This window comes from Macaca thibetana, chromosome 4 (assembly GCF_024542745.1).
Source record: "Macaca thibetana thibetana isolate TM-01 chromosome 4, ASM2454274v1, whole genome shotgun sequence".
Taxonomy (NCBI): Eukaryota; Metazoa; Chordata; class Mammalia; order Primates; family Cercopithecidae; genus Macaca; species Macaca thibetana.
Window position 1 is genome coordinate 130,086,480 of NC_065581.1, and position 12,785 is coordinate 130,099,264.

Below are 12,785 nucleotides of genomic sequence, written 5' to 3' on the forward strand. Positions count from 1 at the left end.
CTTGGAATAATTTTGAGTTTTAATAAAAAGCACAGGACTTATGACAATTTATTCTTCTGAGACCTTTCTGTAAAGTTTGTAGTCAAATCCACGAACAGAGAAGAATAAAAACTATTTAAGAACATGCTTTGCATATAATTTGCATATGAGCTCTCTATTCTTGGGTACGTTTCATCATTTATTATTGTTGGTCTTAAGATTAAAGTTTCTCGATTTTTTTTCCCTCTCTTCTTATTTTTCCACCTATTATGGATTATCCCTTTCCCTAAATATAAATACTAGAAATAAGGAAGGGATCACACTGATCCAATGGAGACTGAAAGGAGACATCAGAAAATGAATGTCACAAAGTTCTGCTCCTGGCTCAGAGTAAGAAGGTAAACATTTACTGAGTGAATAAATTAAGACACGTCTGCCTGATCACTACCAGAATGGAACATACCATAACCACTGAATTTCAGTGTCAAACTCTCTCCTCTTTAAACATAATACTACCTTCCCTTTTCATTTTGGAAGAGAAAAACATTACATCTACAAATGCGACTCCATTCCCCTATTCTTCAATAGTACCTTAAGTAAATTTACATTCAAAAGTTGCCTTCCAATTAGATTTGAAGCAGCAAGTTAGAATCAGACAGCTCGTTTTCTAGTCAGCACTATCTCTATGAGCTGTGTCACCCTGGGCAAAGCACTTACCATCCTCGTTTCTGGAGACATAAACCAGGGGTAACAAACAATACCTACATCCTATCTACTTCAAAGGGCATAGGTGAAGACTGGCCATGATCATGCTCAGGAAAGTTCTCTGAAAAGTATACAACTGCAAAGTATGATTATCACCTGGAGCTAAACTAGCCATCTCTCTCATTAAACTAGATTCTCAGGAATGGCTTACATTTTGTGCTTCAGAAATGTGGTAATAGGAATAGTCGTTGCTAACAGTGGGCTGGCCAGTTGCAGGGAGTTGAGCTGTAGGTGGAGCCTGAGCAAAACCCATCAAATGACTGTTCTTCTGGAAGCTTGTGGCCACTGCTGGCTGGCTGGCTTTTGAAGACTCCTGCAGATAACCTTCCTGTTCGACCTTCCGACGCATTGTAGAATTCCAGTGGTTCTTGATAGCATTATCAGTTCTGCACAGAAATATATCACACAAATTTCACAAACAAAAATTTCAATTCAGATTAAAGTGAATTGACAGAAAACTGTTTCTAACAGTGACCTTTCCCTTGGGCCTAATAGTTGTTTTCTCTTTTGAATTGTTTCCTTCTTCTCCACCCGCTAAGATCAGGCTTTCTCTAGTACCTAGTTAGAAATCCATAGATTTCTCTTAATTACACAATCTGGAATGCGTGTCGTTTTCTAGAAATATCAGTATCTTTTAACCATTTCATTTCCTTGGTAAAGGAGTACTTTCAATACAATAACGCTTCAGGTTTATTCTGACCGGTCGCGGTACAAGACTCTAACACCATGTAAAGTTGCAGCTGCCTTGGAGAAATTACTCCTTTGAACGTGGCACAGCAGGGCCTACACACCACGATAGGGACATGGTGAAGTTTGGTGGATGATAAGATGCTGCTGATGAAGAATACCTCACTCTTTATCTCTCAAAGCACTAGCAAGAACTTTTGAGACCAAAAAACCTCCTACGCTTTGAAAGCCACCCCAACTGTTTTTCGAATCAGACAGAGATGAGAGTGGAAAACGGGATCCCGAAGGGAAAGATCCTAACCCCCAGTATGTTTTCAAACGGCAACGCATTTTTTCTAAAGTCTTTCCATTCTCAGGAAAACAGTTTCTCAATTCAAAGAAACCGTTTAAGCCTCCCTTTTTCTATTTCAATGGGGGTGGGGGAATGTATGCTAAAGAAAGAGGAAGTTCAATAGCCCTGTTAATTTTGAGAAGAATCAGCAGTGTATCCTCTCAGGCCATATGGGAGTAAAGGCCTTTTTTTTACCAACCTCTTGAAATTTCTAAGTTTATACTGAACCACAAGGGTGCAAATGCTTTGGAGCATCACTAGAGAATACTACATAAACTTTCTCCTGGATTATGAAGCTCGAGAATAAAACTATTTTTAATATTTTCTATCTATATCATTTTAATGCAAGATTTATCATTAAAAGTATTGCTTTCCAAAGTAACGAAATCTGTTATATACTATTTAAGTGGGAAAAATGAGACAAAAATGAGCTTCCATAGTTATCCCTCATAATGAGGTCATTTTCTTGCTTTGTTCTTTAAAAAGAAAGCATTATTACCCTGACCATTATTTAAAAACCTGGAAGTAGTATGAGAATTCAAGAAATACATTATTTCTTTAATCAACGAAGTAAAAAATTAAGCAAAGTGGTATAATGAAATGAATAATGGTGGCCAGGTATGGTGGCCCATGCCTATAATCCCAGCACTTTGGGAGTCAAAAGGATTGCTTGAGGCTAGGAGTTTGAGACCAGCCTGGGCAACACAGCAGGACCCCATCTCTACAAAAAATATTTAAAAATCAGCTCGGTGTAGTGGGGTGCACCTGTAGTCCTAGCTACTCAAGAAGCTGAGGTGGGAGGATCCCTTAAGCCCAGGAGTTCAAGGATGTATTGAGCTACGATCATGCCACTGCACTCTGTCACACATGAGTGACAGAACAAGCCTCTGTCTCTAAAAAATAATAATTAAAAAAAGAACATTAAAAGAAATGAATGATGGTTATCAGGCAAATGGTAGCTGAGTTCCTTTGAGTCACTTAATAAGCTATGTGAACTGCTAGAGAGACAAACTGTCTTCAGTTTCTTTCTATGCATTTAGAGTTTTACAGTTTACCAAGTCCTTTGACATTCATTTTACTTGATCCTAACACTGGCCCTGTATGATTCACTTTGGAAATGGGGAAATTGAGGCTGGGGAAAGTTAAATGTCTTCACCCAGGGCTTACTGTTAGGTGGATCCTGGAAGTTCTCAACCAAATAAACTCTAAGATGTCTTCAATCTCTAAAAGCTATGTAGCTGGTTTATCTAATAAAACACTTACGACTGATGAAATATAATTTACTCACCATACATTTAAAGCAGAATGTTCAATACCCACTCCCTCATTCTTCCCGATCAATATATTTTTTGACATATTATTACCGTCCAGGCAGTAGCTTTGCGATTTCTGCCCATCTGTTCCCCAGTCTCTTGTGTGCCTGGTAAATAATTCTGTCTTCCTCTTCTGTCCAGGAGGTTTTCTTAACTTCTGGATTCAAGTGGTTATGCCACCTCTCCCTACATTGTTTTCCAATTCTCCCCTTTAAGTGCTTGGCAATAACAGACCAACGTTTCGGACCGTATTTCTGTACAAGCTCTATCACCTTCAGATAAACACACAAAAATAACCTATGTTTTAAAGTTATGTAATGAGTCAGTATAATCATTCTGCAGTGTTACAAGATCTTTAGAAAATTTCCGAAATTTGCTTTCATTCACTGGAAATATGGGAATAGAGTCCTCTACTTCCTGTTTGCCCATTTTACCTGCTTCCTCAAATAGGAAAATATTCAGCATTTTGGGAATATTCTTAATTATGATTCACACACCAATGAAGAAAGAACTTACTCTCTGATCTTCTTCTTTGGTCCAAGGACCCTTGATGAGCTCAGGGTTTAGTACTTTCTGCCATCGGTGCTGGCATTGCACATCTGTTCGATTCTAGACAAACAAAGTATGCACCACCATAAAGATATGATAAGGACGTGAATTTTTTGTTGTAATAGGAATCACACATAGACCATATGCAGTGAAAATATTTAAGAACATTTTAGAGCATGTTTAGAGCCCATGTATCCCTCATTACTTACAGGCTACAGAACACGCAAGGAATACATCAAAGTTGTATCTAAAATTAGACACTCTGCCTCCTGAGGGAAACATTGCTGCCACATGATCTAAAGGACCACCATACTACACATGTGCCTGCCAACTTAACCTTAACCTCAGATACTTTTGCAGAGTATCTACATGGCCTAAGGCTTGATACAGATTCTACATTGTCAGGCTTTCAGGGAAACCACCATAAAAGACTAAAGTTTGCTTCCCATTCAAACAAGAGATGTGCTTTAATCCAGGACCATAGTGTTTATATTGCAGAAGGAATACAGATGCCTAAAAGATAGGTCCTATGTTACAGGAGTCTGTAATCTTATAAGAAGGAAAAGACAAGTAGATAACTGACTATCATAGAGGCTGAATTTGATTCATCTGGAAGAAAAGACCAAAACAAAATGATACTGAAGTGAGGAGAGAAGCATCTTCTTAGGAGGAGAAATGGTTTCCTTGGGAGGAGTCTTGAAGAGCTCTTCATAAGGACTTTGAAGGATGGACATAACTTTAATTGGTGATGTAAAGGGAGAACATTCTAGGAGGTGGGAAGACCAGGAGCAAAAGCCCAGAGGAGGGAAAGCAGAAATAAATTCAAGCAAACCTGCTTACAGAGAGGAAGTAGGAAACAGAACTGGAGCTGTAAGTTGGGGCAATAGAGGGGGGCCTCTGTGTGCCAGGTCAAGGCAGTTTACTTAATTTGTGAGATTCTAAGTCACTGTGGTTGGTTTTGAAAAGATAAGGTACAGCTGCATTTTAGGAAGTTCCACCTGCCAATGGTGTTTGGGATGAATGGGAAAGTAGAAAACTGGCTGGGCACGGTGGCTCACGCCTGCAATCCTAGCAGGTGGATTGGGAGGCTGAAGTGGGCAGATCACTTGAGGTCAGGAGTTTGGGACCAGCCTGACCAATATGGGAAACCTTGTCTCTACTAAAAATACAAAAATTAGCCAGGCATGGTGGTGGGCACCTGTAATCCCATCTACTCGGGAGGCTGCAGCACAAGAATCGCTTGAACCTGGGAGGCAGAGGTTGCAGTGAGCTGAGATCACGCCACTGCACTCCAGCCTGGGTGACTGGGTGACAGGATGTTCTGTAGTCTGTAAGTAATGAGGGATAGATGGGTGACTAGACTCCATCTCAAAAAAAAAAAAAAAAAAAAAAGAAAAAGAAAAGAAAAGAAAAAAAGAAAGAAAAATGGAAAACTACAAGTGGGGAAGCCAGTTAGGAAGTTATATAGTAGTCCAAATGAGAGGGCAGGAGCCCAACCTTCAGCACAGCCATGAGAATAAAAAGGACGGAACTGACTATAAAGGAATTCCAGGGTCCTTAGTAACTGCTTAGATGTAGGGGTTGGGGGAATGTGATAAAGTCAAGAAAGGTCTCCAGAATTTTAAACCCTCATGCCAAAAAGTATTGCTATTGACAAAAATAGGGAATTTAGGAAAAATTGACTTGGAGGAAACATCAAGTTTAATCATCTACCATGTAACAAACCATCAAAATACTAATTTTCCTATAAATGAAAAGATAAAACAAGAAGCAATTGTTTTTAAAACTTGATAATCTAAATTATAATAATCGATTCTACTAATCTAAATTCTAATAATCAATTTAGAAATCCCAATTATATGCATTATAATATAAAATATAAGTTATGGGTAGGGCATTTCTCCCACTTCTTAAATGTGAGTAAATTATACACTATCTTAATAACCCCTCCTAGAATATTTTATAGAAATCTTTGGGAGAAGCTTTCCTTTCGTTATAAGAAAAAATTACTAACTTACCGGGAGATAATTGGCAATAACTTTCCAGTCATCTGTTCCATTCTGTTCCACCAGCTTCTTTAGTTTTTCATCCTAAGACATTTAAAGGTAATCCTAGGATATCAGTCGTTTACTATATAACTCTGTTCAAGTTAAAGTGAATGAGGGAACGAATCTAGAATAAAAAATCTCTCTGAAGTATCCAAATACAGCAGATATAAATGTAATACTCTGACTTGGGAGCATAGATTTATTTAGAGTCAGACCAGAGTTGGCATCCTGACTCAACTATTAATTGTGTAAAGCAGGTATACCATTTTACTTTACTGGGCCTTAGTATTGCCATCTATAAAATGGAAATTAACAGGGTTATCTGGGGATTACATAAGGCAATTTTGCAAAACATTTATCACAATGCCTGGCATATATTGAGTGTTTATTATAAATAACTGCTTTACTCTGTCGGGAAAAAATGCATTCCAGTGCTAGATTCAGTACACATTTACCTATGTAATAAATAGGATCTGGAGCAAGAAATAGAATATTTCCAGTTAGTTTAACCTTTTATAAAGAAATAAAGATCATTTTAAAAATTAAACTTGAAGGCTATATAAGAAAATTAGTTAGATTTACATAGGCCAAATGTGTTAGAACATAAAAGACATTAAACATTTCCAGCTAATCAGTTCTTTTAGTTTATATGCTGTTCGCAATCCTACCAGTTCATAAGTATCTTTATAAATGCATTCCTTCTTATGTTTCTGCAAAGGTAACATTCACACACAATGGAGGTCCCCGGTATAATACAGACACAAGAATTAGGAAACCAATGTTGACAACAGAACTTCCGTATCATAAGGATTATCCAAGTGGACAATCTTAATAGGTAAAATATTAATTTCCTATGAGCCTCTCTGGGAATCCTACCTGCCTGTTAAAAGGAGCTCTGGTTTAAATGAAGCAGAGAACAGTGAAACTGAAGAAGAGCCAACACCATTTATTGTAACATGAATCATCTAAAATTAGTTGCAAAAATGTTTGAGAACATTAGAGAAACTTTTCTCCACATATTAATAATTTTGCTTCTAAAATATTTTTCCATTCCTACAAAATCAAACTATTGATAAGCCAGCTGAAAAAGAAACAGGGGAAGCAGGTATGTCTCCAACAATTACTGGATGCTTTTAAAACATACCTTCATATAGATAGCTCTGTGAAATATATCAAGGATATTAAATGAATACAATATAAAAAGATGAGTTCTCTGAGTGTTGTGTTTTATTCTTTTGTTTGTTTTGTTTTTGGGAGTAGCAAGTCATTCACTTATTGAGAGAATATTAATATCCTACTTTGAGTCAAGTACTTGTGAATTCAGGAAACACAAAGATGAATAGACATTGAGCCCTGCCCTCAACAGACTTGCAGTTAGCTGGAGGAGGGATGTATGTCCCAGCAACAATAAAGTAGAACATGCATCCATGCATGGGATCACAGGAGGATGCATCCAATCCTGTTTGGTGAAGCCAGGGATGGCTTCACAGAAGAGGTGATATCTTCATGGGTGATGTAAAAGTAGGAAGAAGAGGCGGGACAAAAGGATGAGAACTCAACAGGCAGAAGGAAACATAGATGAAGCCTAAAATGAGAAGAAGAGGACTTTCAAGGAACTGAAAGTAGTGTGGAAATGGATAATACAATAGAGTGGGGGGCGTAGGGCACGCTGCACATGCGGGCTAGATAAGAACTCAAAGAGGCTGCTAATGAGCTTGAGCACCTGTAGTTTAGTTGAAATTTTGTTTTTTATAAATTATACACTCTATCTATTTTCTGCGTCTTGATAAAATGATTAGTTACCTCTTCCCGGGTCCACCTTGTTTTCCCCAAGTGACGCTTTCCAGACTTGGGAAGCAGCCCATCATAGTCATGGTCACACATCTCAAAGTCCTCATCATCCTCGTCACTGCTATATATGCTGCAGGAATAAAAATGGGTAGATGTGGACTGAAACAAGAGGATTTAGACTACTACTGGATTACAAAACTTACACAAAACTCCTCAACAATCTTTTCAAAGGTTATGAAGACAAAACTTTGAAAACTTGCACAACAAGATTGTTTGCTGCATTCTGTTGCTCTAGTATTGTAAACTGGTTCTGCTGTTATGGGTATCCACAGATACGGCCAAGGACCTGGCACCTTCCTATTCCCCTGCATGTCTGAACCTGCTGTTACTATTAGACCAGGGACAAGTTACACATTTGGCCACCTTCCAACCAGTGAAGATTTAAGTTGAAAACTTAAGGTTAAGGACAAGAAAAGGAACAAGAACCCATGTCCTTTATATAAGTGAACACTCAAAATCTTTGGCATTTGTCACATCGTTTAAATAATATTTCTCAAACATAATAAACAATTCAACTATGCTATTCCAATGGGGTTTTTGTTTTATTAAAAAAAGAAAAAAAATCAAGAAGCAATATACCCCAAAACATAATTATAGTCATCCCATAAAGTCTAGAGGATTAGGAGAATCTAAGAGGAAAGGATTTTAAAACCTAAGGAAAGATAAGAACATTGAGTGATCAAAATTTAATGTTTTGTAAATAAAATTAAACCAAATTGCTCACAACTCCAGGCCTGGTTGATCCAACTTGTGCCCATGTTTACAATACTTAGTTTCTAGAGTAAACTAAGTGAATAATTAGGCCGCTTGTTAGAGTCTTACTTACTCTTGTTTTTTCTGTCTCTGACAGAACAGTGTTTGAAATATTATAAAATGTAACCTAATCCAGAAGGGATTTCCCCAGAAGAAATCCATGGATTTAAAAGAACCCATTACTATTTTCAAAAGCTTTTTCTTTTATTTAGTTAACCTAGGAAATTTGATGACTTTTGAAGATGTAACTCTATGCTTACTGTTTATTAATCACATACTGATTAGATGACAATAATTTTACAGTTTATTTTATAGTTTTTCTTATAAAAATAGGAAAAACACTATCTTAGAAACTTCACTAAAATTTGTCATAGAAATGTTGAGAAACCCATTGAACTAAGACCAATAAAAACAATGATATAAAGCCATGTCATAATGTAAATAGTTTTTAAAAAAGAAAAGTTATATTCATTACAGGTTTTGTCTTCCCAAACTAACTCACATATGCATATTACCAGCCCCCTACAAGTCAAGCTAAAGTGCTTACCAAAAATCCTGAATTGGGGGTTCTCATAATTTAAAGCTATTATTTTAAGCAACAATTTGATAGCCCAGGTTGTATGGTGACATGATGTAATCCAAATTTAAAATACCATCACCACCACCAAATAAAACTCCAGGAAATATATATTTATAATCTGTAATAATTCCCTTCATTTGGTTTTGAAACAATAGCCTACTTCTGTTTCCACTGTCAACAGGAGGCACTAAACAACTTCTGAACAAGAATTACAAAAATATAAAACACAACATGATAAAGCAAAAAAAAAAAAAAAAAAAAAAAAAAAAAAAAAAAAAAGCTATAAAGCCCAGAGGTGTAAGCCTGCATCTTTTGAAAGATTCACAGGGAACTCCTTGGAAAGCCCCCAAATGTAGTCCCTTGTGAAATGTGAGAGACACCAAGAAAACCAGAGGAATCTGAAACTGCAGTCATAGATTCAAGTCGAATTAACTTTTCAGGTTTGGCTGGATCTAGAGGTCACATTTTCAGAACTGAGGACGTTTTTCAGAGCAGTCATTGAGCACCTCTCTCTCTCGGCAGCAGTTTTAACAACCCAGGAACAAGCAACCTATTCAGCCGCCCGCAGGGGGCAGCCAACGTCAGGTGAGAGCACGGGAATCAACAGGACTAGGGTTCTGGAGGCAAAGGTTCTAGTCTAGCCTCCACCTTGCTGTATGACTTGGACAAATCACTTCCTCTCTCTCAAGACTTCAGTTCCCCGCCTTTACATAAGGGCTTGCTTGGATCCTATTTCTAAGGTACTTTCCAGCGCTAATATATGACCCCCCCATGTCCTTCCGTGCCTCTTAAAAGCTAAGCACAGGAGCAAAGATGTGCAAAACCAAGGTCTTGGGGGCAAGGTGGAGAATGACTTCTGCGGGACCTGAAGGGGCCAGGACGCAGCAGGGCGAGTCCGGGGCTGCTCACGCGCCCAGTTCCTGAGTCTCCCTGCCAGGCTGGGCACCCAGGCTCGCCTTTGAACTTTGCATGCGATTTGCTTGCTCTAAGTCGTCCTAGTAGCATGATTAATTTCTTCTAAGGAACCTGAAATAACTTTTGCTTTATCTGCTCTGACGAGATCTCAGACCCAACAGTCAGAGGACTTTCAAAGGCTGATTTCAGGGTTGATGCACTCTACTCCCCACCTGCTAGACCCGGTGTGGTTACAAGAGTACAACTATGAATATTACATTCTGTCAAGGAAACAAACCGTGCAAAGAAACGAAAAAGAAAAGAGGTGCTGGGGGTTGGGAAGAGGGAGGGGAGCGGGAGGAAGTGCCTTGTGGCCGCTACTGTGATTCGGAGGGGTTCAAACTCATTTCGCTGACCTGGTTAATATAATCCCTGCCGAGTTGACGCTCGCCCTTGCAAGAAACGGCTCCGAGCCCGCAGTCGGGTTTCTCTTCCCCCTGAGGCAGGTTCAAGGCTCCCGCCCCTCCCGGCCGCCTCCCCTCTGGGCTACCTGGAGCCTCAGGGAACCTGCGCGGCCCCGCCCCGCGGGGGCGGCCGAGACCTCGGGGCGCGGAGCCTCTGCCGCGCCTCCTCCCAGCACCTCTGCCCGACTCACTCCTCCTGCTGCCAGTTTCAGGTCTCGAAAAAAAAAAAAAAAAAAAAAAAAAAAAAAAAACAGACGACCCTAGTAGCTGTACTGTTAAGTCCTAAAGGCGAAAAGTGGAGCCCTCGAGGGCAGCACCTGCCCCGCGCGACCAGGCGCCGGGGGAGGCATAGGGAGCCCGGGGCTCCCCCAAGTCGCCCTCTAGTCCTCAGAGCCCAGTCAAGCCCCAGCGCTGCTCCCCGCCCAGCCCAGCCCGCGGGTGCTGCTGCAGGGTCTCCACCCACGCTCTTTGCAACTTCTCAGCGCCGCGCGGGGACCAGCGCCCGCAGGCTCAACAACAAACCAGTAGGAGAAAATAAAATAACCTAAGGAAAGGCGAAAGGATTTGCTTTGCCTCCACGGACTTCTCCCTAGAACTCCTTCGCGAGGGTCCGTCCGGTCACCGCGCCTCGGCCGGGGCGACCTAAGGCGGCTGAAGGAGGGCGCGAGGAGGCGCGGCGACCTCAGTCGCACCCACGTGTGCGCGCCGCGCAGGGACCTCTCGACTGGGGGCAGAGCTCGCGGGGATCGCGTCCCGGTTGCTCGGCAGCGTCCTTAGGTGCTGCCGGCCTCGGTCCCCTTGAGCCGAGTGGCGACTGCAACAGCCGCCGAGCTAGCCCCAGCACCCGCCGCTCGCAGGGAGCCCCCAGCGTGTGCTGCTGGGGAAGTCCAGAGGCCGGTGGAGGCTGGGGAGCCAGCAACTGACAGTTCGGACGAGGATTTCCCTCCTCCTCCTCCTCCTCTCCCTCTTCCCATCTGTCCGGCCAAAAATGTGAGGGGATTGCACCCATGTTCCCAGCGAGCCTGCCTAAGTGCAGTGACATGTGCGACGCCGGCATGTGTAGGTGCGCATGCAATGTTGGCAGTGGAAATAAAAGCCTTTCACAGAATAATGGTTCGAACCTCCAAAACCAGGTCTCAACACAATTTGCAAAAGTAGAGACCCCTTTATCCCCCTAAAATCTGCTTTTCAGACGCCTGTCAGCTGACACTGGTCCTCGCCTCCATAAAGAATGAATGAAATTTAAATGAACTACCTGCAGCTACTAAACAATCCAGCATTTTCCCTGTATCTGCCATATGCTCTGCACTTCCAAGTCCAAACATATCTCAATGCATCCAGCAATTACGCTGCGGATCCGTCGCCGACACCCGTGGCATCAAGCCAGGCACCTGGTAGGGTCCCCGGGGCTGGAGGGCACCGCTCTGTCCCTGGCTGGAACGTGCTGCTTTCTTTTTCCCCCTAAATAAAAATGTATCCCCATGCAACTTGCAAAATGAGCCGCAGGGCGTGCTTCCCAACGTCCGGATGCATTTCCCGCAAAGACTCTTCCATTCATCAGTCTCTGGAGCTGCTTCTGCTGCCGAGACAGGGGCTCCAGGTCCTCGCAGGGTCTGACAGCCCCTCAGATGATCCCGGAACGAATTCCCACCTGCTCCCAGTAGCCTGGCGCCCCGCGCGCCCCCGCGTGCCCCCGCCCTCGACCGCCCGCCGGGCTCCCCGTTACCTGTGCCGGGGTCTTCGGGCCATGGCGCGGCGGGCGCGGGGCTCCGCCAAGAGCCGCGGGGACCGCACCGGGCTGCCGCCTCCCGCTGCCCGCCGCCTGCCTGCGTCCCTCCCCGGCTGCGCAGCGGCGCTCCGCACCGCCGGGGCGAAGTTTCTCAGGAGAAAGAGGAGGAGGAGGTCACGGAGGAGGAGGAGAAGGAGGAGGAGGAAACAGGTTGATATTAAAGTGTAAACTCTGTAAACAGAGATGCCATCAAACAAAGAGCTTTGGACACTCCCCCTCCCGCCAAATCTGGCGCCCCTGCAGTGCGCACGCGCCCTGCCCGCCGCCTCCGCGGTCGCCCTGGCTGCCGCCCGCGGGGCTGCCGGGCCGGCAGGGCGGCAGCTCCCATTCGGCGCTCGCGCCGCCGCGGTGCGCCTAGCGCGCCGCGAGGCCCGGGAGGCGCGCGGGCGGGGAGCCCGGGGCCGGGGAGGGGCGGCCGGGGGCCGCGGCGGCGCCTTTTCCTGCGCAAACCCCGCTCCCGGCCGCGGCGGGGCCGACCCGCGCCAAGTCCCGCCGCCTCGCCTCCTCCCCGGCCGCCGCACCGCGGTCGCCCGGCTCCGCGTGCTCCAGGGCAGCGGGACCCGAGCTCCTCCAGCTCCCACTCACGGTCGCGGGGGCGGCAAGCGGTGGGGGGAAATTCCTGCACAGAAGATTGGATTTTCGTCAAGGTTTACAACTGTGCCCTCTGGAGACGGGGAAATTAGGAGTTGGAGGAGTAGGGGATGGGAGCGTGTGTGTTCGGAGGATGTTTGGCTAGAGTTTTTTTTCCTTCTTCTTAAATAAATAACATCTATAATTTAACT

General features: G+C 43.4%; 1 protein-coding gene across 4 annotated transcripts in view; it reads right to left on the bottom strand.

Annotated features, from left to right (window-relative positions):
• The window catches only part of MYB (MYB proto-oncogene, transcription factor), a 37,939-nt gene extending 25,731 nt beyond the window's left edge, over positions 1-12,208 (bottom strand). For 2 of the 4 annotated variants that reach the window (XM_050787960.1, XM_050787959.1), the window contains exons 1-6: positions 11,941-12,121; positions 7,476-7,593; positions 5,643-5,714; positions 3,592-3,684; positions 3,127-3,347; positions 896-1,130 (exon numbers count right to left, since the gene is read on the bottom strand). In XM_050787960.1, coding sequence (XP_050643917.1) covers positions 896-1,130; positions 3,127-3,347; positions 3,592-3,684; positions 5,643-5,714; positions 7,476-7,593; positions 11,941-11,963 — 762 coding nt within the window. In that variant the 5' untranslated portion in view covers positions 11,964-12,121. Of the gene's footprint in view, positions 1-895; positions 1,131-3,126; positions 3,348-3,591; positions 3,685-5,642; positions 5,715-7,475; positions 7,594-10,166; positions 10,266-11,940 lie in introns of those variants that run through there. The other 2 variants (XM_050787958.1, XM_050787956.1) reach the window with 2 other exon arrangements.
• Between the last annotated feature and the right edge of the window lie 577 nt (positions 12,209-12,785).